The following is a 22,634-nucleotide window of genomic DNA, read 5'->3' on the forward strand; positions in this document are numbered from 1 at the left end:
CACTAGGTAAAACCCTGGGATTCCCTCCCTTATGGCATTGTGGGTCTACCTACAGCACACTGATTGCAACAGTTCAAGAAAGCAGCTCACCACCACCATTTCAAGTGCAACTAGGGGCAGGCAATAGATGCTAGCCAGCCAGCAACGTTCAGATCTCATGAGTTAAGAAAAGGGAAAAGGAGGCTTGACAAGTTACTGCAGTGCACCTTTTAGGTGATACACCCTGTAGTCTCTGCATCAGCGGTGGAGGTTGTGATTACTTAAGGTGATGGGGTATCAATCAAGCAACCTGTTTTGTTCTAGATGATATCTAGCTTCTTGACTGTTATTAGAGAGACACTTTCCAGTCAAGTGTTAAGTATTCCATCATATGCATTCCTAGAAAGTGGCAGACAGGAATTGGGGAGCTAGAAGCTGAGGTAATTTCGTCAGAATTCCCAACTCACATACTCTTGTAGTCACAGTACTTCAATGGACTAGAGGAAGGAATAAGCACAAAACAATGGGGAGGCAATGGCCTCGTGGTATTATCACTGGACTATTAATCCAGAGACCCAGATAATGTTCTGGGGACCCAGGTTTGAATCCCACCATGGCAGATGGTGGAATTTGAATTCAATAAATATCTGGAATTAAGAGTCTAATGATGACTGTGAATCCATTGTTGATTGTGGGGAAAAACGCATCTGGCTCACTAATGCCCTTTAGGGAAGGAAACTGCCATCCTTACCTGGTCTGGCCTACATGTGACTCCATACCCACAGCAATGTGGTTGACTCTTAATTGCCTTCAGGGCAATTAGGGATGGGCAATAAGTGCTGCCTAGCCGGTGACGCCCTCATCCCATGAATGAATTAAAAAAAAACTATTCAGAGAATCTTTCTGCAACACATCTTGCCTGTAGAACCTCATTGAAACAGCCATTGAATCAGTCATACCTTCCTGCATTTCTCCAGTAGTCTTACAATGTTTTCCTTTTTAAATGTATAGATGTTAGAGACATGTGACATGAACCATTTTCCCATCGCAGGTCTCGCAGTTTACCTTTGAACCATCCAGTGGTGTACTGCTACCACTGGCTGAGCACAGTGTGACTGTCTTGTTTAGGCCAACAAAGTGTCAAACCCTGAAAACAGTTCTCGAGTTGAAAGTGGAAAATGGAAGTGCAAGGTAAACTGGGCTAAATAGCCTCCTCCACAATTTCCTGTATTCAGTGCTAACATAGCCTTTTAGGATGTGTCAAGCAGGATGGATAAAGAGGAACTACATTCAAGTTGAGAGCTCTTGTGTTGGGGGGGTTATTAGCATGGATTGGCTAATGAACAAGAAGCAGAGAATTGAGATATGTTGATCATTTTCAGGTTAGCAAACTGTAGCTAGTAGAATGCCACAGGGATTAAATCTGAGTCATTAACTCTTTACAATCTGTATTAATGACTTGATGAATGGACAGAATGTATTGTTGACAAATCTCTGCTGATTTACAAACATATGTGGGAACTCCAGTTATGAGGAAATTGATGGAATTGATGTAGGCTGAAGAGCAGGTGAGAGAAGTCCATGTCGTTTTTTTTAAGTTACCCCAATTAAGTTCCACCTCGTATTGTTGCTGTATCCTAGGATTGGTGATGAGAGGGGGTTGTGGGCTAGGGAGGTCAACAGTAAGAATAGTGTGGTTTTCAGTGAGAATTTGTCCCTTTCCTGGTGCTAGTCCCCTCAATCAGTCATTATGTTATTGTAATGCAGTGGCAACAGAAGGCTGTCCCTGGATGTAATCCAAGTGGAGGTGGGAAGGCAGTAGGTTCCCCATCTGCTGTGTCCTGTCTGATTAAATAACCCTAGAATCCCTACAGTGCAGAAAGAGGACATTCCACCCATCAAGTCTGCACCAACCCTCTAAAGAGAATCCCGACCCCCCACCAAACCTAGGCCCTCACCCTATCCCTATCACCCAAGTGGAATCAAATCTGAGTCCCTGGTGCTATAAAGCAGCAACGCTAACCACTAAGACACTGTACCTTCCATAATTCCCTACCATCAAACTCACCACACAGGAGTGCATTAAATTCCACCCAAAGACTTGGCAAGGTTACTTGACGTTAATAAAAACAGAGAAATTGTTGTAATAGTAATGTTGACTGAGGGATAATTGTTGGCGAGCATACCAGGGAATCCTCCTTTGTTCATTTTCAGAACTTTTACATCAACCTGAGATGACAGAAGGGGCATGGGTTTACTGTCTTACCTAAAAGACAGCACTTAGAACGTGCGTACAAAGCAGAATGAAAGGTTTGATAACTGCTGTTCTCCATACTAGTTACATTGCAGTGAAGGCTGAAGTCCAGGTAGTTCAGGTGTGCCTGCTGTCCTCTGCTGTCATTTTCAAAGATGTCTACATTGGGATCCCTGCACAGGAGACAGTGAAACTCTTCAACCAGACACTACTGCCAGCAAAATATACCTGGGGAGAGGTAAGTCTGAGAAAATCCCCATGCACATAGGCAAACGATTGCAGTACTGGTTCAGTGATGTAATCCTGCCTTCTGTGTGGTGTAGGTACACCCACTATGCAGAATATATTTTGCGCAGTCTTGGTTCATCTATTGCTTGCATGTGTGTGGGAGGTGCTGTAATGTGTTTGAAACATCTCCTCGAGCAGCTCATACCCAAACCTGATCAGGGCTATTTGCAGTTAACATGCATGTTATCACCACATTTTCCTTTCAAGATGTGTAGTTTAACCAACATATCATACCTATTTATCTTTGACCTCAAGAAGCTATTTCCCCTTTCCTGCTCTGTGACTATAAGTAGGGCCAGGTAGATTGTTACATTGTGGTATTGTTTCTGGACCAGGTGATTGCAAGGTGCTGGTAGCCCATTTTTTTGATACCGCAGTCATTCTAGGTGAGTGAACTAAGGTAAAATGTGTCGAATCACCTCCCTTGGCCACAATTATCTCATGAATTTGTGATGTGCTACCTGAAAAGTCTCGATCTCTATTCAAAGCTGGAAACCAATTGATAGTTTACCCTGAATGTAAATATTGACAAATTGTAAAGGTGCATTCTTCAGAAGAGAGAGAGTTCTGTACAACATAAGATCATCCAAAGCCATCATACCTGTAACCTAACTCTCATCCAGTTCCATTCACCAACCCAACATCTTGATTTCAAAATTCTCATCCTTGCTTTTAGCTGCGGTAACATGCGCTAATTGCATGATCACTGGCCAGTCTCACAGGGGTACGTCTGAATACATTATACTAGCCAGTTGTAACAATGCCACGTACATCTTTGGAATTTACTGACATCTTCAGTTTTAACAATGTTGTGGCACCAGGTCTCTGGGGGTCAGCTGACTTCTGTCCCATTATACCACAAACATAGCTCCCTATCAAGTATAAAAGACTGCAGTGGAGGTCTTGCAGCCTGGTGATAGTGTCCCATCCCAGGATTCCTGGGTTCAGGTCCTACCTCCTTTAGAAGTGGGTAATAACAACTCTGAATGGGTTGGTTAGAACAAGCCAAGTGCTGAAAAATGGAATTAGAATAGACAGATGGTTGATGACCGGTACAGGCCTGTTATACTGAAGGGCTTTTGATATTATTAAAAATCTATAATTCTGCAATTATATGAATGTAAGTTTGCACCTTGATATTTATTTGATCATGTGTGCCTATCTTTGTTAATAAGCTGCATGAAAGTGAAGCCCATCAATGTAGAGTCACTGTCACTCCAGCAAGTTATACTCTGGGGCCAAATGAAGAAATCACAGCATGTGTGGAATTAACAGCTTATAGCATGGTGAGTGCTCTAGAACATCATCAAGTCAGCATCAGCAGTGCTAAAGTGTTATTATGAGGGGAATATAATGTTGCAGTCCTGTTTCTACAGCTTCTTTGAGAAAGCTGCCCAATGAATCACATTCAATAGGATGTTTTCCTGGAGCGACATCTCTCAACCTCCTTCCTCTAACTGCCCTGTGTCTCATTCTTCTCACACTGATTGGCTGACATGTCCATTCTCACGGTGCAAAGCCTTCCCACAGCCACTGGTAAACAGATTCTTCATTAGCCAATTGGATGATTCGTGAGTGTCAGCTGCACACACATTCTTCCCCCAGTGCCAACATTTTTATAACCAAATGTTGAAAGAATTCTTCAAATCCTCTATGACTTTTCTCCAGGGTGTGTTGCAGTGTCTCTCGGAGATTAATTGTCAATTCCTGAAGATTAAAGAACAATAGAGAAGTATTGCACAGGTACAGGCCCTTCGGCCCTCCAAGCCTGTGCCTATCATAATGTTCTGACTAAACTAAAAAACAAACCTTCTGCCCTTATTTGGTCCATATCCCTCTATTCCCTCCTTATTCATGTAACTATCCAGATGCCTCTTAAATGTCGCCAATGTGCCTGCTTCCACCATCTCCTCAGGCAGTGCATTCCAGGCTCCTACCACTCTCTGTGTGAATAACTTCCCTCGCACATCTCCCTTAAACTTTTGCCTTCTCACCTTGAACCTGTGTCCCCTTGTAATTACCTCTGATTATCCACCCTATCAATGCCTCTCATAATTTTGTAGACCTCTATCACGTCTCCTCTCAGCCACTGTCTTTCCAGTGAAAACAATCCTAGTCTTTTTAACAAAAGCAGAAGTTGCTGGAAAAGCTCAGCAGGTCTGGCAGCATCTGTGAAGAAAAAATCAGAGTTAACGTTTCGGGTCCAGTGACCCTTCCTCAGAAGTCTTTTTGAACCTTTTCTCATAGCCAGTGCCCTCAAGACCAGGCAACATCCTGGTGAACCTTCTCTGCCCACTCTCCAAAGCTTCCACATCCTTCTGGTAAGACTCCAGGACAATCCTGGAAGATTGGCAATCCTCAGGCTGTAAAAATCCACGATGGACTGAAACTTGTTTGTTAGGTTTTAAAGTGATGTATCATTAGATTTCAAAGCAATTGTGAATATTCTGGTTTATGTCTGCAGCTTGTTGCAATCAAGTACCAATGATGCTGTCTTTGAGTAATGTGATCCTTCCTTGCAGCATGAACTGAGTGGTTTGATGCTCTCATGCATGGTTGAGGAGATGAAAGAACCTCTTCTGCTAGAAATATTGGCTAAACCAAAAGGCTTGAACGTCACTTACAGCCTTCCTGCTGACAACAACGAGAGGTAAACCTCAGCGCTGCTTTTTTCTGTTCTCAGTTTGAACAGTTATAATTGTGTACAGTGCAATCCTAATCGCTCACGGCTTCTTTACACAGCAACTCACTACTTCTGAACTTCAGTGAGATAATGGTGCATGACACAATGAAGAGGCAGCTGTTGATCACTAACAACACTGCCATTTCAGCACAGTTCAATCTGGAAGTGGAGTACTTCAGCAGCTGCTCTCCAGTGCCCCCCTCAGTCAGCAAGCTGACGGTCAGTCAGTCAAGTAATCAGTAAGTAATATTGTCACAAAACCAGGGTTTGAGGTATTTGTTTTTCCCACAATGTTCATCCAGAATTATGCATATCTAAATAATCAAATAGAATTACTCATAAATCACAACAAAACTATTTTGACTGACCAGCTGGCACATCCTTATTCTCCACACAAGCAGTAATATTTTGGCGTTATAGAGTATTGCTGAAAAAGAGACACTATCAAAACTAGTCATCTGGCATTCGTCAGGACAGAATGGCAAGAATATCAAATCTCACAGGGAATAACGATTTATACTGCATGAAAAGAGGATGCTAATTGGTAGGAAAATGTACTCTGATTGGCTGATGCACAGCCATGGAGAATGCACCAGGAAAATGCTAACATCCAAGTTTTTATTTAATTTTAAACCAGGCAAGTCAACTCTGACTGGTCAAGGCATTGGCATGGGGAATGAACCATGAATGGCTGACCCCCAACAATGAAACGCTTTGACAGTATGTCTCTTGATTCAGCAACATCAAAATAACATTAACATGGTTTCTGCTTGTGTTACAGCCCTCTCTGTAAAAAGAGTAGCTTCTGTGCTGTCTACGCTAAATCTCTTACATTTAATCTCCTGTAGTCTTCTGAGATATCTGTGTTTGTGGCATCTTGTGCACCTTCTATTTTCATTATTTCAGTGTTCTAAGATAAAGTCACCCCAGTCCAGAGCACCACAGGGCTACTTTCTCATTGGAGAGAGATGACTGGTGCTGAGCTTAACCTAAGAGTCTCCACACCTCAGATAAGGGTGAGGTTGAGAAGTGAGGATCTCTATGGTAGCATCAACTGTTGGTGTCTCTCTGCATGCTAAACCAGCTATCCAGCCACCTGAACTGACACCTGAATGTTGTAACACATAGGCAATTAATGAATATTGATTTTTGTTTGCGTTAGTTTCCTCTAGAACTGTTTCCCTGGATTGATAGCAACAAGCATGGGAAGTTAATATCAATTTTGAGATCTTGTTCCATTCCCACTAAATTCCTGAACAGCAAACTTTCCACCTAACTCCCATACAAGCTGACATTATAACTGCCCCCTTTCTTCAGGGTCTGACCCTTTTCAAATGCATAGTTGCAAATCCTCTCCTCTTTAAAAAAAACCTCAACCTCAACCCCTCAATTCTTGCAATCATCACTAATTTCCCTTTCCTCTAATGTCATCTCTGAGACCCAGAAACGGCATTTCAAGTTTGTTCCCAGCTATCCCACCATACTGAAAGGATCCTAAACAAAAACAAGAATGGCATTTTCTATCCCACCTTTCTCTTCTTGACCTGCTGGTTGCCTTGAACAGAGGCCACCAGACCTACCTACTTCCAATGCCTAGCCTTTGTTGTCTAGCTCAGGGGCAGGTGGAGGTAAAATTCTTTGTTTGATGCATATCTTAGCTGCTCAAACAGAGCTGAATCATTTCTGTTCACAACTGTCATTCCCATCCATGCAATATCACTTCAGGAGCATCACAAAGATCAAACCCTTCCTCATTTGCCTCCTGACACATACAATATCCTCCCCAGATACAATGTCAACTTCTGCCCAGTTGTAGCTTGTCCCCTCTGCTGCCTCTACTGTGTCATACTGCTTTACAACATTTAATATTGGATGAGCTGAAAATTACTCCAGCTCAACATTGAGCAGAGCTATGCTGGCCTCTTCAGTCCTGCATAAACTCAACACCCTCTATTCTGGCTCTATCTCACTTCATATCGGTCATAAACTACGTCAAAAGTCATATGACATCAGGTTATAGCCCAGCAGGTTTATTTGAAATTACAAGCTTTTGGAGCGCTATTCCTTCATCAGGTGAAGTGGCCATAGACTATTCTTTGCAAATTCAACATTATTTTTGACTCTAAGCTTTGCTTCTGACCCCATTACTCCTCCATGCCAAAGAATTTCTACTTCCATGGCCTGTTTCTGCCCCTTCCCTGGTTTAACAACTATGAAATCCTTGCCTCTGCTTTTATCATCCGTAAGTGAAACTAACTATTAATTTCTTGGTTGATCAAGAAGTGGGTCTTGGCTGGGACAGATTAAACGTAATGCAGAGAGGTGTGAAGTGGTTCATTTTGGTAGAAATAACATGTAAAATGAAAAGTACAATTCTATAGGAGGTGCAGAAACAGAGGGATCTGAAGGTGCACAAATCATTAAAGGTGGCAGGGTAGGTTGAAAGACCAGTTATTAAAACATGCAGGATCTGGATATTATAAGTTGGGAAGTTGAGAACAAAGGTAGAGAATTTATGACAAACCCATATAAAATGCCTTGGCCTCAATTGGGATATTGAATACTGAGCTGTATCCAGTTCTGGGCACTATCCTTTAGGAAGGATGAAAAGACATTAGGGAGGATGCATGAAAATGATTCCAGGAATGAAGAACTTGGATGAATAGATTAGAGAAGCTGGAGCTCATTGCATTGGTGAAGGGAAAGTTGAGAGGGAATTTGATAGTATTCACATCATGAAGGTGTCTGTTAGATTGGGAGAAACTGTTCCAATGGTGAAAGGATTGAGAATCAGAGGACACCAATTTAAGGAAACTGGGGGGGAAAAATGCTAAAAGGAAAAGACTAGATGGATTACTCTTGCACATAGCCAGCACAGACATAATGGATTGAATGGCCTCTTTCTGTGCAATAAGTATTCTATGATTCTGTCTTCCCACACTTTGCTTATCGAACCTCTGTTCAGCATACTGTTTTGCACTCACTCCTTAATGTTCTGTTACATTGGCACTTGGTCCTCCAATATTGCATATTTGTTGACCACACTGCTTCCTATCTCTGTAATTTCCTCAGCTCTACAATTCCTCTATTCTGCCTCCTGCAACACACCCTTTTCATAACTCCAGCTTATTATGAATCCAGCCTGTAGTTCCCCACTCTTAGCACTCATCCCATTAACTGCCAAATTGGCACATTCTGTTATTCTGTGTCAAAATCATTTCTCCAATAACGTCTCCTAATTTCAGTTATATTTAACATCTGCAACTTGCATTTATCTAGTACTTTGAATGCAGTAAAACCTCTCCTTCACGGAGTAATTATCCATCAAAATTTAACACTGATCCATATAAGGAGTCAGAACAGGTGACCAAAACATTCCCATTTACTGTCAACACTCCTGTGATTCCCAACAATTGTGTATTCTCGGCAGTATATTGAAAGGAAAGTTCTGAATTCTTTTCATATATTTAAGGTCCAGAACACCACTCCTTAAAAGAACAGTGAACCTTACAGAAGGTCCAAGCAAGTCACAGAATCAACTACAGCGTGGTAAGAACTCAAACTGTAATACCATTGCAGCAAATGTGCCAATTAAACTGTATCGCAATATTGCTGACCTGCATATAACTCAGGATAAAGCCTGTGTCTCAAGCTCTGAAATATGGGCTGCAACAGTTTGAGAAGGCAGCTCTTTTCATGGGGAGCTAGGGGTGGGTAATAAATACTGGCCCAGCCAGCAAATCCCACAGGTTGTCCACCTGATAGATCCACTTTACCTGAATATTTCTGCATAGACTTTAGGTTGTTCATTGGATGTGAGCATCAGTCCAGCACTTTGCATGTCTAATTGCTTATGAGAGGGTGGTGCTGAGCTGCTTTCTTGAATAGCTGCTGCAGTCCAAGTGATGGGGGGTAGGAGTTCCAGGATTGTGTTCAGTGACAGTGAAAGAATGGCAATATACTGTACTTTCTCTGGTATTTCCCAAATGATCAGTCCTGGTATCTTGTGGCATTTGCCATTCCTACCAGTATGTAGTACTGGGTTAGTATGTTGGCACAATGTAGGTCATAGTATACAAGAAGAAGTATTGGGGGCTTGTGAGAAAGGGAGAACACAATTACGGGTGACTAATCTACCAATAAACTGAAACAAATCAGATTAGCAGTCATACCCTGGGTGAGCAGTTCATGCAATATTTTTGAGATGGTTTCTTAGAGTAGCACAGTGGCTCAGTGGGTAGCACTGCTGCCTCACAGTGCCAGGAACTTGACTTCAATTCCACCCTCAAGCGATGGTGCAGATATTCTCTCCGTGTCCGCATGGGTTTCCTCTGGATACCATCCAATAATGTGCAGGTTAGGTGGATTGGCCATGCTAAGTTGTCCATAGTGTCCAGGGATGTGCAGGCTAGGTGGGTAAATGTGGGGTTACAGAGATAAGGTAGGGGGGATGCTCTTCAGAGGGTTAGTGTGGACTTGCTGGGCCAAATGGCCTGCTTCCATAGAATTTCAATGATTCTAGCACATATTCCTGAATGAATAAAATTAAAATATCACCGCCTATAAAATATGTTTTAACCAGCTCTTTCAGACATAGCTGTGTTGGAAGTGAACCTTGAACCTAGACCTTCTGGCTTATTACACTAGGCAGCATACTACCCCTGTACCATAATAGTCCCTTACAGATACTTTACATTGTTTTGAAGGGCCATGACTCTTTTGACAGATTCTGAGACTAATCAATAGCTTTGACAGAGAGCCAGTGCAGGTAAATTAGCTTAGTGGCCTCCTGCTTCTTCATGATTTAACCTAAATAACCTTCACCATTGATCTGTTCTTGGTGGTTATTGGTGGAAGAAATTCACCAGGTCACCTATTTGTAAGACTTGCTCGCTGAGACAGTGTGTTTGCAGACGTTTTGTCACCCTGCTAGGTAACGTCGTCAGTGTGCCTCCGGTGAAGCGTTGGTGTTCTGTCCTGCTTATTATTTGTATGCCTAGGTTTGCTGGGGTGGTTGGCATTACTTCCAGTTTTGTTTTACAGTGATTGTGTATATCGATCACCCAGAGAACTTCCTGTTCTTGAAACAGTGCTACTGGAATCTTTAACATCCACAGGCAGACTTGACCTCCAACAGATGCTTTCTGTGAAGCAATATCCCTCCAGTTTTATGCTGAAGTATTAATGCAGCTTATGTGGGACTTAATCCTACAACATCCTTTTCCAGTGTTGAGAGTAATTTAGGTTTAGTTAAGCTGACAGAATAACATTGAGCATGTAACTTAAGCTGGCAGTAAGGTAGCATTGCACTATTAGAGATGCCATCTTTAAGTAAGATATTAGACACAGGTCCTGACTTTCCTGCCTGGAGAATGTAGAACAATTCTGCAGTGCTGTTTAGAAGAAAAGAAAGATTAAACCCTTTGGGCTGGATTATCTAGTGGGCAATGGGAGTCTGACTTTTTGATGTGTTGGCAGTCCTGGGTTCATGCATATGTTAGGGCATTTTCCATCAATGGATTCATTGTCCTTCCAAAAGTGGTGTTAGGGTTCCCAAGGCAGGAGGCCCACTCAGAGGCAGAAATGATTTTGGGAATTCACCTCAAAATAGGAGTGCTCACGGATTCCTTCTACAAATTTGAGAATGAAGATGATCACACCCAGTCAAGCTGATGTGGAAGGAGGAGCCAGTTTTAGCAATGGCTGGGGCCTTTCATCCTGGTGACTGTGTCACTGCAACACAGATGCTTTGGCTCCAATTGTCTCCCAGCTTGCTGCTGGTTCATGTCTGAATCAGAAGGCTGTGGGTCAAATGCCACACAAAGCATTTGGCTGTCCCTTCAGTATAGTACAGAAGGTGTCTGTACTGTTGAAAATGCCATCTTACTGCGTGAGATTTTTCAACCCGGTCCTTGCTCAAAATAGCACATTGGAATTGTCCAAATCGCCTGATTTCAACATCATGGAACCTGAGTTTAAAGTCATAACTGAAGGATAGCACCTCCAACAGTGCGGCGTTCCCTCAGCTCCATACTGAGAGTGCCTGTCCAAATTATGTGTTAAGGTACTGGACTGATTCTCAATTGTGGAAACATTTGCTGCACACTCCTTTAAGATCTTTTCACTTTTCCTTCTCCTCCTCTGACCCCTCCCTTACAGAATTTGAGGACATACTGCTGTGTCACAGGAAGGGGGCAGCGTTTGTTGTCCAACCGAAGACAGGAACCCTGGAGCCATACCAGCAGCTGACCGTTGAAATCACAGTCTTTGCCAATATGTGGGGAGACTACAGTGATTATCTGATTTGCAGAGTTTGTATTCTTTTTTCATTGTTCTCTAGATAGAATCTACACCACAGAAACAACCCATTTGACCCAACCTGACAAGACTCATGTTTATGTCAAACAATGTGGAGCTGGAAAAGTACAACGGGTCAGAGGGCATCCAAGGAGCAGGAAAGTCCATGTTTTGGGTCGCAACCCTTCTTCAGTCCTGAGCCTTTCTGGCATATCCTTCTATTCCTTTCTCCCCAGTCTACTTATCAAACTTCTCCTTAAAGTACTTCAATGCATTTCACTTCAGTCACTCTTTGTGATCATATTTTCCACATTCTACCTGTGCTCTGAGTACAGGAATTTCTCCCGAATTCCTTTTTAGGGTTTATTTGTGACTATCTTATACTTGTATTGACAACCCCTAGTTTTGATCTGATTTATTGATTTGATTTGTTTGTTGCCACAAAATACAGTGAAAAGTATTGTATGGTGTTGGCACTGTTTGGCGCCATCTTAAAACACAAAAATAAACCAAAACATAGAATATAAAGTCAGATGAATAAATAAATCAAGAAAAAGTGTTCGACTTTACAGTCCTTCTTGTTAAGGGCTATGCCATGGGCCTGGTGGCCAGGCACAAGTCCCTTTGCTGTGCCACTGCTGCTGGTACAAAAATCTCTACTCTTTGATGCCATCTCACCTCCACCGACGCCCTCACTGGACCTTGCCAATGCAGATGCCACTGACACCGAATACCACACCAGCCCAAACACGACTCTGCCGCCGCCATCAGTTTGGAAGAAAGGTCACTGGATCCTAAATGTTAACTCTGCTTTCTCTCCACAGATGCTGCCAGACCTGCAATTTCTGTTTTTGTTTCTGATTTCCAGCACCTGCAGTTATTTGGCTTTCTTGAAGAAATCCCTCTTTCTGAAAATGATTGTGATACAGACGTCACTTTTGGATTCAAACAAAAGAGAAACCACCTTCTGTATCTTTAACCGATCACTCCTCACCCTTCACGTTTGAAAGGCAGAAGAAACCCCTCCTGTTTAATCTTTCCTGATGGAAAGTGTTGTTTGTCAGTCATGTTTTTAAGGGACCAGCGTGTGATGAAATTCATGCAGATGTCTTACAGGTGCAATTAGTGAGTATAACCCTAGTATCACTCTCAGCCAGTAATATACATGAGGATAACCATTCGGAGAATGTCACTTTAATAAGAATCATAATCCTTTTAAGAAAGTGGGATCTTTTCAAGAAAGCCAAATAACTGCAGGTGTTGGAAATCAGAAACAAAGACGGAATAGCTGGGAAAACTCAGCAGGTCTGGCAGCATCTGTGGAGGGAAAGCAGAGTTAATGTTTGGGGTCCAGTGACTCCTCTTCAGAACTGATTGTGGCTAGGAAAAGGATTTTCTGATGAAGGGTCTAGGCCCAAATCGTCAGCCTTTCTGCTCCTATGATGCTGCTTGGCCTGTTGTGTTCATCCAGCTCTGCACCTTGTTGTGGCTAGGAAAAGGTTGGTATTTATGCTGAAGATGGGCAGAGGGCAAGGAGTCAATGATAGATGGAGATGAAGCCCAGAGAGAGAGAGAACAACAGTTGGACAGACAAAGGAATGGTTAAAAGGTCAGTCTGGGGTAATCAATAGCTGCTAATGGGGACCATGAGAGACTGACAACACAGTGTGGAGCTGCAGGAACACAGCAGGTCAGGCAGCATCAGAGGAGCAGGAAAGTCAATGTTTCGGGCCAGGACCCTTCTTCAGAACTGAGTTCTGTCAACCACTGGTGGGGAATCCTTGGTTGAGGCAGAAAATGGACACTTCAGAGACCCCTGTGTAGAAGTTGGCATCATTGGAACAGATGCAATGGAGACAGAAACTGAGGGAATGGAATAAAGTCTTTACAGGAAGCAGGGTGTGAGGATGTATAGTCAAGATAACTGTGGGAGTCAATAGGTTTATAGTGGATATTGGTGGCTAGCCTGTGCCCAGAAATGGAAACAATGTCGAGGAAGGGAAGGGATGTGTTAGTGATGGACCAGGTGAAGGTGAGAGCGCAGTGCAAGTTGGAAGTGAAATTGATAAACCTTTCCAATCCTAAATGTGAAAGGGAAGCAGCACCAATGATGTCATCAATGTATTGGAGAAAGAGTTATGGGTGGGGGTTGGAGTAGGACTGAAACAAGGAATGGTCCATATATCCCATAAACAGATAGGCATAACTGGGGCACATGCAGGTATCCATGGCCACACCTTTGATCTGAAGAAAGTGGGAGGGGTTAAAGGAGAAGTTGTTCAGGGTGTGGACAAGCTCAGGAAGGTGGGTGAAGGTACTGGTCGATGGGGACAGTTCAGGCCTTTTTTCCAGGAAGTAACGGAGATCTCTGAGACCATCCCAAAGAAGAATGGATGTGCAAAGGGATTGCATGTCCATGGTAAAGAGGAGATGGCTGAAGCCCACAAACTGGAAACTCTGAAACTGAGGTAAAGTGTCAGAAGAACTGCAGATGTAAGTGGGAAGGGACTGGACAAGCTGAGAAACAAATTCAGTCAGGGTAGGAAGAAAGGAGTTCTTTGGGGCAGGAGCAGGTAGAAACAATGGGTCTGCCCTCTGTAAACCTTTTCAAGAGTCTACAGCCGTTTCCTTTCCAATTTATTTTCCTTCTCTCTCAAAGGTCTAGGCTGAGTTGCAGGTCCCCAGGAACTGTTCACTGTATGCCAGAAGCTATTTGACTATGTGAGGAATTGAGGTCCAAACTGAGCATGTTCCTTCATGTCTATTTCCCAGCAGCAATCCTTGAATGAAGAAGGAAAAGACACATGCATTTACATTGGCAGTCATCTCTTATGGAGTGTTTTATGGTCAATTAAAACTAGCTGCTGTTTTAATGACCACATAATTTGTTTTACTGATGTTGTTTGAGGGATAAGTTTTGGCAAAGACACTGGGGGTAACTCCTCCGCTCGTCTTAAAATAGCCTCAATAAGACCTTTTACATAAACTCAAGCAGGCAGATTGGGTCTCATTGGAAAGATAGCCTCTCTGACAGTTCGCTGTTCCCTCAGTACTGCACTGGAGTGTCAGCACTGATATTATCTATTTTCAGTATACTTTCTATTATTAATTAATAATTCAGTTTTGCTCCATTATTCATGAGACCATAGAGATGCACTGTTATACTGTATATTTTGCATTTATATCCAATGTATCTGTAATGTACCATTGATATCCATTATTCTGTTAGGTTGGAGATCTGGAGCCTACCTATGTACCCATGCAACTGTCTGTTAAAGGCATTCCACTGTACTTCAAGATTTTAGGACCTCAGAAGGACAACCAGATGCAAGGCCCTGTAGTCAGGTACAAAGAATGTTGAGTATATTATTTTAGTACATCCATCATGTTGGGACACCAGGTTTTCCAAAGGTGATTCCCTTCCTACCTTGTTCATAGAGGAAGAGGAAGTGAAGCAGTGGCGGTGCTGTCAGATAGGTCAGGCAGCAGTAGAGACAGGTTGTGCTCATCTATTGGTGCCGTATCCCACATTATTGGCAGAGGCCCACCCATCAAACCCTTCACTATTAAATGTAAGGGATCTCCAGCAGAAAGCTTGAGAAACCTCTGTGCACACAAGCTGTGAGATTTCGGGGTTCACTTCCACACAGAGACATCAACTATCACAGCGTTTAAGGTTAACTTGAACAGGTGGATGAATGAAAAGGTGTTGAGGTGCCACAGGGACATTGAGGGTATATTTTTTTCTTTATTCTTTCATGGGATGAGGGTGTCGCTGGCTAGGCAGCATTTATTGCTCATTCCTAATTGCCCAGAGGACAGTTCAGAGTCAACCACATTGGGTTGGAATCATATGTAGGCCAGACTGGGTAAGGATAGCGGCTTTGTTCCCTAAAAGGCATGATCAGAATAACTTACTGACATAGAGGGCATACCCTGACATGGGCTGACTCTGGACTGAATGTCCAATCTCTGTCTTTTACCTAACCTGTACATCTATGCAAACGTTCAGCTAACACTGCATCCGTGCATGGTAAAACAAGCAGTTGAATATCATATGTCATCCTGCGTGACTGTCTGAAATTATACAATTGATTGTGCCGTCCTCCTTTTCTACTGCAGTCCAGCTGGGTGGGACTGTTCTCATACGGTTCTGTTCTGTACCAGCTAAAGGGAACCAGAGAATCACTTGCAATTGTTTGTTTTCCTGCTCTCATACCGATAATTTGGTATCCCTTGAGAATCACTCACCCATTCCTTTCTCAGCTGCCCCTTGGCAACATCGTCTCCATTGTTACTAAGTTAGCTGACTGCTGCTTATCCAGCATGCAGTACTGCATCAGCCAAACTGTCCTCCAACTAAATGTTAGAAGCCATTGTTACCAGCCCCCAATCCATACTTTGTTCCCTGGCTACCAGCTCCATCCCTCCCCTTGGCAGCTGTTGGAGAGTAAACCAGTCAGCTCAAGGCTGCAATTTATTCTATGAATGCATATTCCTAAAGGCCAGCAATGGCCTTCTCTTTTGCTAAGGGTATAGTGATCTGTATGCCATTCTGTCTGTAGAGGACACACTCCTCAGCAATGTGCAGCATTGTTTGTGTCTTTCCATAGAAAGCGTGTACTAACTATGTACTGAAACTCAAGTTTCAGAAGCAGAGAGTGGTGAACCTGTGGGATTCTCTGCCACAGAAAGTGGTTAAGGCTAAAATATTGAATGTTTTCAAAAAGGAGTTAAGAACAAAGAACAAAGAACAAAGAAAATTACAGCACAGGAACAGGCCCTTGGCCCTCCAAGCCTGTGCCGATCCAGATCCTCTATCTAAGCCTGTCGCCTGTTTTCCAAGGATCTGTATCCCTCTGCTCCCTGCCCATTCATGTATCTGTCAAGATACATCTTAAATGACGCTATCGTGCCCGCCTCTACCACCTCTGCTGGCAACGTGTTCCAGGCACCCACCACCCTCTGCGTAAAGAACTTTCCACGCATATCTCCCTTAAACTTTTCCCCTCTCACCTTGAAATCGTGACCCCTAGTAATTGAGTCCCTCACTCTGTAAAAAAGCTTCTTGCTATCCACCCTGTCTATACCTCTCATGATTTTGTAGACCTCAATCAGGTCCCCCCTCAACTTCCGTCTTTCTAATGTAAATAATCCTAATCTACTCAACCTCTCTTCATAGCTAGCGCCCTCCATACCAGGTAACATCCTGGTGAACCTCCTCTGCACCTTCTCCAAAGCATCCACATCCTTTTGGTAATGTGGCGACCAGAACTGTACGCAGTATTCCAAATGTGGTCGAACCAAAGTCCTATACAACTGTAACATGACCTGCCAACTCTTGTACTCAATACCCCGTCTGATGAATGAAAGCATGCCGTATGCCGTCTTGACCACTCTATCACCCTGCGTTGCCACCTTCAGGGTACAATGGACCTGAACACCCAGATCTCTCTGTGTATCAATTTTCCCCAGGGCTTTTCCATTTACCGTATAGTTCGCTCTTGAATTGGATCTTCCATATATCTTAATTATAGTTCTAAAGGGAATAAAGGGTATGGGGAGAAAGCGGGAACATGGTACTGAGTTGGATAATCAGCTATGATCACATTGAATGAAGGAGCAGGCTCAAAGGGCCGAATGGATTACTACTGCTCCTATTTTCTATGTTATTATAACTCTTCCTAATCAACCCACCATTTTCCATGTGACTACTAATTGTTTCCCGAATAATTGTTTCTAGAGTCGCCACCACCACTGAAGTTAAACTGACTAGTCTGTAATTACTGAGATTATCCTTACAAACTTTCTTGTTTCTGTGCAGCAGAAGTTGATTGCACAGGGGCCCAAGCTTGTTCTGAACTTGTTTAGCAAGTATCACTCTCTCCATGGTAATTCAAAACCTGCATTAGGCAAATGTGACTTGCTGTCATTTTCATTCCTTCATCCAAGTGATGTTGCTGGAAGATCCTACTCAGGCAGGATGCCCCATGTTGCATGGTGAGTTGGAAGGCAGGCAGGTGGGTTGAACTGTTTGTCATGGAGTGGTAAAAGTCAGAAGACGCATGATACCAAGTTATAGTCCAACACGTTTATTTGAAATCATATGAGCTTTCGGAGCACAGCCCTTTCACCAGGTGCAGTGAGAGAGCAGAGCACACAGACCCAGAGTTTATAGGCAGAGATCAAAAGATCATACAACAGGTGAGTGGAGTGTCAGATGACAAGTCTCTGCAGGTGATCAAAAGTATCAGAAGGTGTGAGTAAAGTTTCAACAGTTGAATAACCGGCGAAAGGATGACCTATAATCCGATTAAGTGAAGCAGAGAGATAATTACAAACAATTAAAAATAAGGTGGTGCTATAGATAAACTAAATGACTGGAATTGCATGCTGAATTCAAAACTGTGCAAACTAATTAAAGTAGAGAGACCATAACAATTTATCAAGGTGATGCTGTCAAAACAGGACAATAAGGAAGATTTTACAGAAACAGAACAGTATGGTGGGGTCACCTATAGCGCAACATGAACCCAATATCACGATTGAGGCCTCCTTGGTCTCCACTGAGCGATTCTGCATTGTTGTGTATCTTGAAGTCTGCCTTGGAGGACGCTTATCTGAAGATCGGAGGCTGAATGCCCTTGACCACTGAAGTATTCCCCGACTGGGAGAGAACGTGCTTGTCTGGTGATTGTTGCATGGTGTCTATTCATTCGTTGTCGGACTGTCCTCATCTGACGAAGGAGCAGCCCTCAGGAAGCTTGTGATTTCAAATAAACCTTTTGGACTATAACTTGGTGTCATGTGACTTCTGACCTTGTCCATCCCAGTTCAACACTGGCACCTCCACGTCATGGTTTACAACTGGATTATTAGAGTCTTCATGAAAAACACCTCTAGCTAGTCTGCATATGCACTGAAAGATTCACAGTTGTGGCAGTATTCCCTCAGTTGACAAATAATTTATATCTGTCCAGCTATCTTACAATGTCAGTCCACCCATATATGCAATGCATCTGTTATGATTTGATGTTTAAGCCTTTACTCAAACAAAGGACACTAACAGGTTCCTGGTTTGTTTAGGGAGTGCCTCCAACCAATGTTTTTTGCTGTAGAATCAGTAATTCCATTCTTGCCATCAAATCTATCATATCTTTCCAGGCAAAATCACTCTTGATTGGTAACAGAGGGATCGGTTTAATCAGTTTTTCAGAGATAAATGTAATATCCGTTACTTTGATCTAGCTTTCCATCATTTGGCCAAATGTATCATATCCTGATTTGTAATGCTGTTATGAAGCTCCTTGGGATGTCTTACGACGTAAATGCAAGTTGTTGTTGTCATTGTTGTTGTTGCTGTTGGATCTGGTGCATGAAGTTGTTTAATTAGCACATTGACTGACTACTAATACCTCGACCTGAGGGGGGCGCTTTACACCACATTTTGTTTTTCAGGTTTGGCACCCATATCTCTGGAGGTGACACTGTCTCCCGTTCCCTACGGCTCATCAATACGGGTCCCTGTGGTAGGCCTTGCATCTTGTCATTTCTTTTCTCCACACTGTCATTTACATGAGCTTGTTCAACATTAGTGGAAGCATCATTGATCTAGGGAATCTGAAATTGTCACTCTCCTGCTGGATTCAGCAGAGAGGGTAAATACTTGGCTTAGTTGGTGAGGAGGTAGTTGAATTAATAAGAATAGATGTGGGTGGCCGAATTAATATGAAACTGGGTTTATTATATAGGTGGCAAGGTCAATGGGTAAATGATTGAGTAAATAAGTGCAGATGTTATAGCTGTCTTAATGAAGCTATAGTGTGTAGCTAGCTCAGCTATTACATTGAAATTATAGCTTGAAAACGGGCTGTTCACCCAGTCCGTAATGAGCTTTATCTAGCACATCAGCAAAAGTCTGAATTTAACCAAGTCTCTTGTTCCATTTGTCCACCTTTTTCTCAACCACCTATTGACTATTTCTAGGGTCTCTGCTTCAATTACTGGGGATATTCCTCTGGTTGACAATCTTCTGTGCAAACGAGGTTGCTCTTGCCCCCTGTTGTGAATCTCTTACACATAATCATAGACCTATCTCCTTTCCTTAATCGCTTGAAACTCCTGTTCCCATCTACCTTTTTCCATCGGTTTGTCTTTTTGAACACCATTTTCAAATCATTCTCTGCTATTAGAAATAGATCTGGTTTTCCAAGGCTTTCTTGGAATAATATTTCTTCATATCAGGGCAACACCGACATACTTCTGCTTTACCCCTCCTATTGCCTTATCATCCCGATATTATGGAATCGGAAACATCTGGCAATATTCCAACTGTGGCTTCATCTCCCTCTCTCTATAACCTCCTTCAACTTGGCAAGCCTCCAAGAAGTCTGCGATCCTCCAATTTGACCACATCCCAGATTTTCTTCATTTCATCCTTGCAGGCTATCCCTTTGACTGTCTGGCCTGCGAGCTCTGGAATTCTCTTAGCCTTCTCTCCTCCTTTTAAGACTTTCTTTAAAAGCTGCCTCATCTGTCTTTTCTTTTGTGTTAAATTTTATTTGATAACACTCCTGTGAACACACTTTGGAATGGTTTACTCCCTGAAGTGATCATATAAAGTTGTTCTTAAGCAATAAGTGCAAAGTGGTCGAGGACCTGTAAGATCGGTTCCTCTGATCCCCTATCTCAAAAGCATCCCTCCTTCTACTAGCCTAATGGGCGAAATCTCATGCTTGAGTGCCTTAGCACTTAAGTTGCATCCTTGTCTAATTTCTCTTCTATGTTCCCTTGTGCCCTTTTGATCTCAGCTTGGCCATGACACACCACCCCACCAGATGCCAACCATCGCTTGCTCCTGTTCCCACTAAAAACTAATGATCTCCCAAGTTACTTTTCTGGTCCCTATGTTAGCCAATATTGTTCTGAGGAAGGGTCACCAGACTGAAATGTTAACTCTGATGTTTTTTCTTCACGGATGCTGCCAGACCTGCTGAGCTTTTCCAGCAACTTCTGTTTTTGTTTCTGATTTACAGTTCTTTCGGTTTTTATTTAGCCAATATTGTTAACTGCTTTCTTTTTCTTTAAATCTGCTGTCCTCAAATAAAAATCCTCGACCTCCCCAATTTTGCCTACTACTGCCCCACCTTCAACCTCCCCTTTTTATTTCTTCAGATCCTTGAATGTGTTGTCATTTCTGAAATCCTTTCCCATGCCTCCTGAAACTATATGCTTGAACTCCTCCAATCAGATTTCCAAACCTGCCACAGTCCTGAAAAACGTCACAACTAGCATCATGTGATTGTGATGAAGATGCACTTTACTATCCTTCTCAACCTGTTTGAAGCCTTTGAAACAATTGACCACACCATCCTCCTTCAACACCTCTCCAATGTTGTCCAGCTGGATTTCACCATGCTCACCTGATTCCATTCTTATTCATCTCCTTGTATCTAATAGTCCCTTGCAATGGCTTCTCTTCCTGATCCTCCAAGGATCTATCCTTGGCCTTCTCCAATTTCTCAGCTTTCCCTCATCATCCAAAGGCACATCTTAGTTTTTACACATACACTGATGACACCCAGCTCCACTCTACCACCATTACTTTTTTGATCCCTCCGCTTTTGCTAAATTATCAAACTGCTTATCCAACACACAATATTGGCTGTACAGAAATTTCTTCTAATTAAATGTTTGGAAGATTGAGGTCATTGTTTTCTGCCCCATTCTCTGAACTCAGTTCCCTAGCAGCTGACTACACCACTTTCGTTGGTGACAGTCTGAGATTAAACCAGTCTGTTAGCCACCTTGGACCCCGAAATGAGCTTCCAACATATTCGTGCCATCCCTATGATTGTCTGTCTGTAGCCCCCTAACATGTCTTGACCTCACCTTGTCTTAGCTCATCTGCTGCTGAAACCCTCATTCATTCCTTTCTTACCTCTAGGCTTGACTGTTCCAAAACACACTCAGCTGGTCTCCCCACCAGCATTTCTGAAGAACAGTCACTGGACCCGAAGCCTTAACCCTGATTTCTCTCCATAGATGCAGAGTTTTTCCAGCAATTCTTCTTTTTGTTTCTATGCACAATAAACTGGGATCATCCAAACCTTCATTGCTTATGTCTTAGGTTGCACCAAATCCCTGTGTTCAGCTGATCTACTTTGGTTCCCAGTCAAACAACATCTTGATGTTAAAATTCTTATCCTTGTTTCCAAACTGTTCCATGGCCTAATTTTTCTATATCTCTGTAAACTTTTCCAGCCCCAACAACCCTCTGAAGTCCCTGAGCTTTTCTAATCTTAGTTCTAATTCTTGAGCATATTCAATTTTAGTAGGTGGTTGTGCTTTCAGTTACTCAGGTCCCAGAGCTGGAATACTTTACCAATACCTATCTGCCTCTTTACCTCACTTTCCTCCTTTAAGACATCTATTAACACCTGCTTATTGACCAAGCTTTGGGCATCTAACCTAAAACTTCATTGTGCGACTCAGGTCTGATAAAGTGCCTTCAAATATTTCACAATGTTAAAGGCGCTAAATGAATACGGTGCATTTTTCAAATGTGGTTTCACTATTACATTTTGGCTTTTATATTCTTTACCTCTTGCTATAAAGCTCAGTACTCCATTAATTTCTTTGTCTGGACTTAACTTACGTGAGATGTCGCTTGCAACGTTTTAGAGACTGGACCACAATCCCTCAATTCTCACTCAATTCCCCCACTGCAATGTATGATTTAAAAAGGTGCTTCACACTCCCGTTACGATATCTCAATCCATCTGGCATTTTCTTTTCTATTCTTTCATGGGACATAGGCTTCGTTGGCAAGGCCAATATTTGTTGCTCATTCCTAACTGTCCTTGGGAAAGTGGTGGTAAGCTGCCTTCTTGAACAGCCATAGTTCATTTAGTATGGGTCCATTACAATGATGGTAGGGAGGGTGTTTCAGGGTTTTGACCTAGTGATAGTCAAGGAATGGTGATATGGTTCCAATTCCATACTCTCCTGGTTGGCTCTAGGAGTTATGGGGTACAGGTCCTATGCCAGAGCTGTTGAGCTTGGAGGAACACAAATTGTGACCCTTCTGTGTCATTATTCATTCGTTGTCTGACCTCTCCTGCTCAGGTGGAC

The 22,634-nt window shown here is 42.7% G+C and overlaps 1 protein-coding gene across 1 annotated transcript in view; it reads left to right on the plus strand.

Annotated features, from left to right (window-relative positions):
• dlec1 (DLEC1 cilia and flagella associated protein) overlaps positions 1-22,634 on the plus strand; it is a 129,394-nt gene that overhangs the window by 83,972 nt on the left and 22,788 nt on the right. The window contains exons 17-25 of the mRNA XM_048618205.1: positions 1,031-1,170; positions 2,318-2,471; positions 3,697-3,807; positions 5,044-5,171; positions 5,264-5,443; positions 8,677-8,753; positions 11,364-11,515; positions 14,731-14,846; positions 18,960-19,030. Of these exons, the coding sequence (XP_048474162.1) occupies positions 1,031-1,170; positions 2,318-2,471; positions 3,697-3,807; positions 5,044-5,171; positions 5,264-5,443; positions 8,677-8,753; positions 11,364-11,515; positions 14,731-14,846; positions 18,960-19,030 (1,129 nt within the window). The remainder of the gene's footprint in view (positions 1-1,030; positions 1,171-2,317; positions 2,472-3,696; positions 3,808-5,043; positions 5,172-5,263; positions 5,444-8,676; positions 8,754-11,363; positions 11,516-14,730; positions 14,847-18,959; positions 19,031-22,634) is intronic.

This window comes from Rhincodon typus, chromosome 2, assembly GCF_021869965.1.
Source record: "Rhincodon typus isolate 14 chromosome 2, sRhiTyp1.1, whole genome shotgun sequence".
NCBI classification, from domain to species: Eukaryota; Metazoa; Chordata; class Chondrichthyes; order Orectolobiformes; family Rhincodontidae; genus Rhincodon; species Rhincodon typus.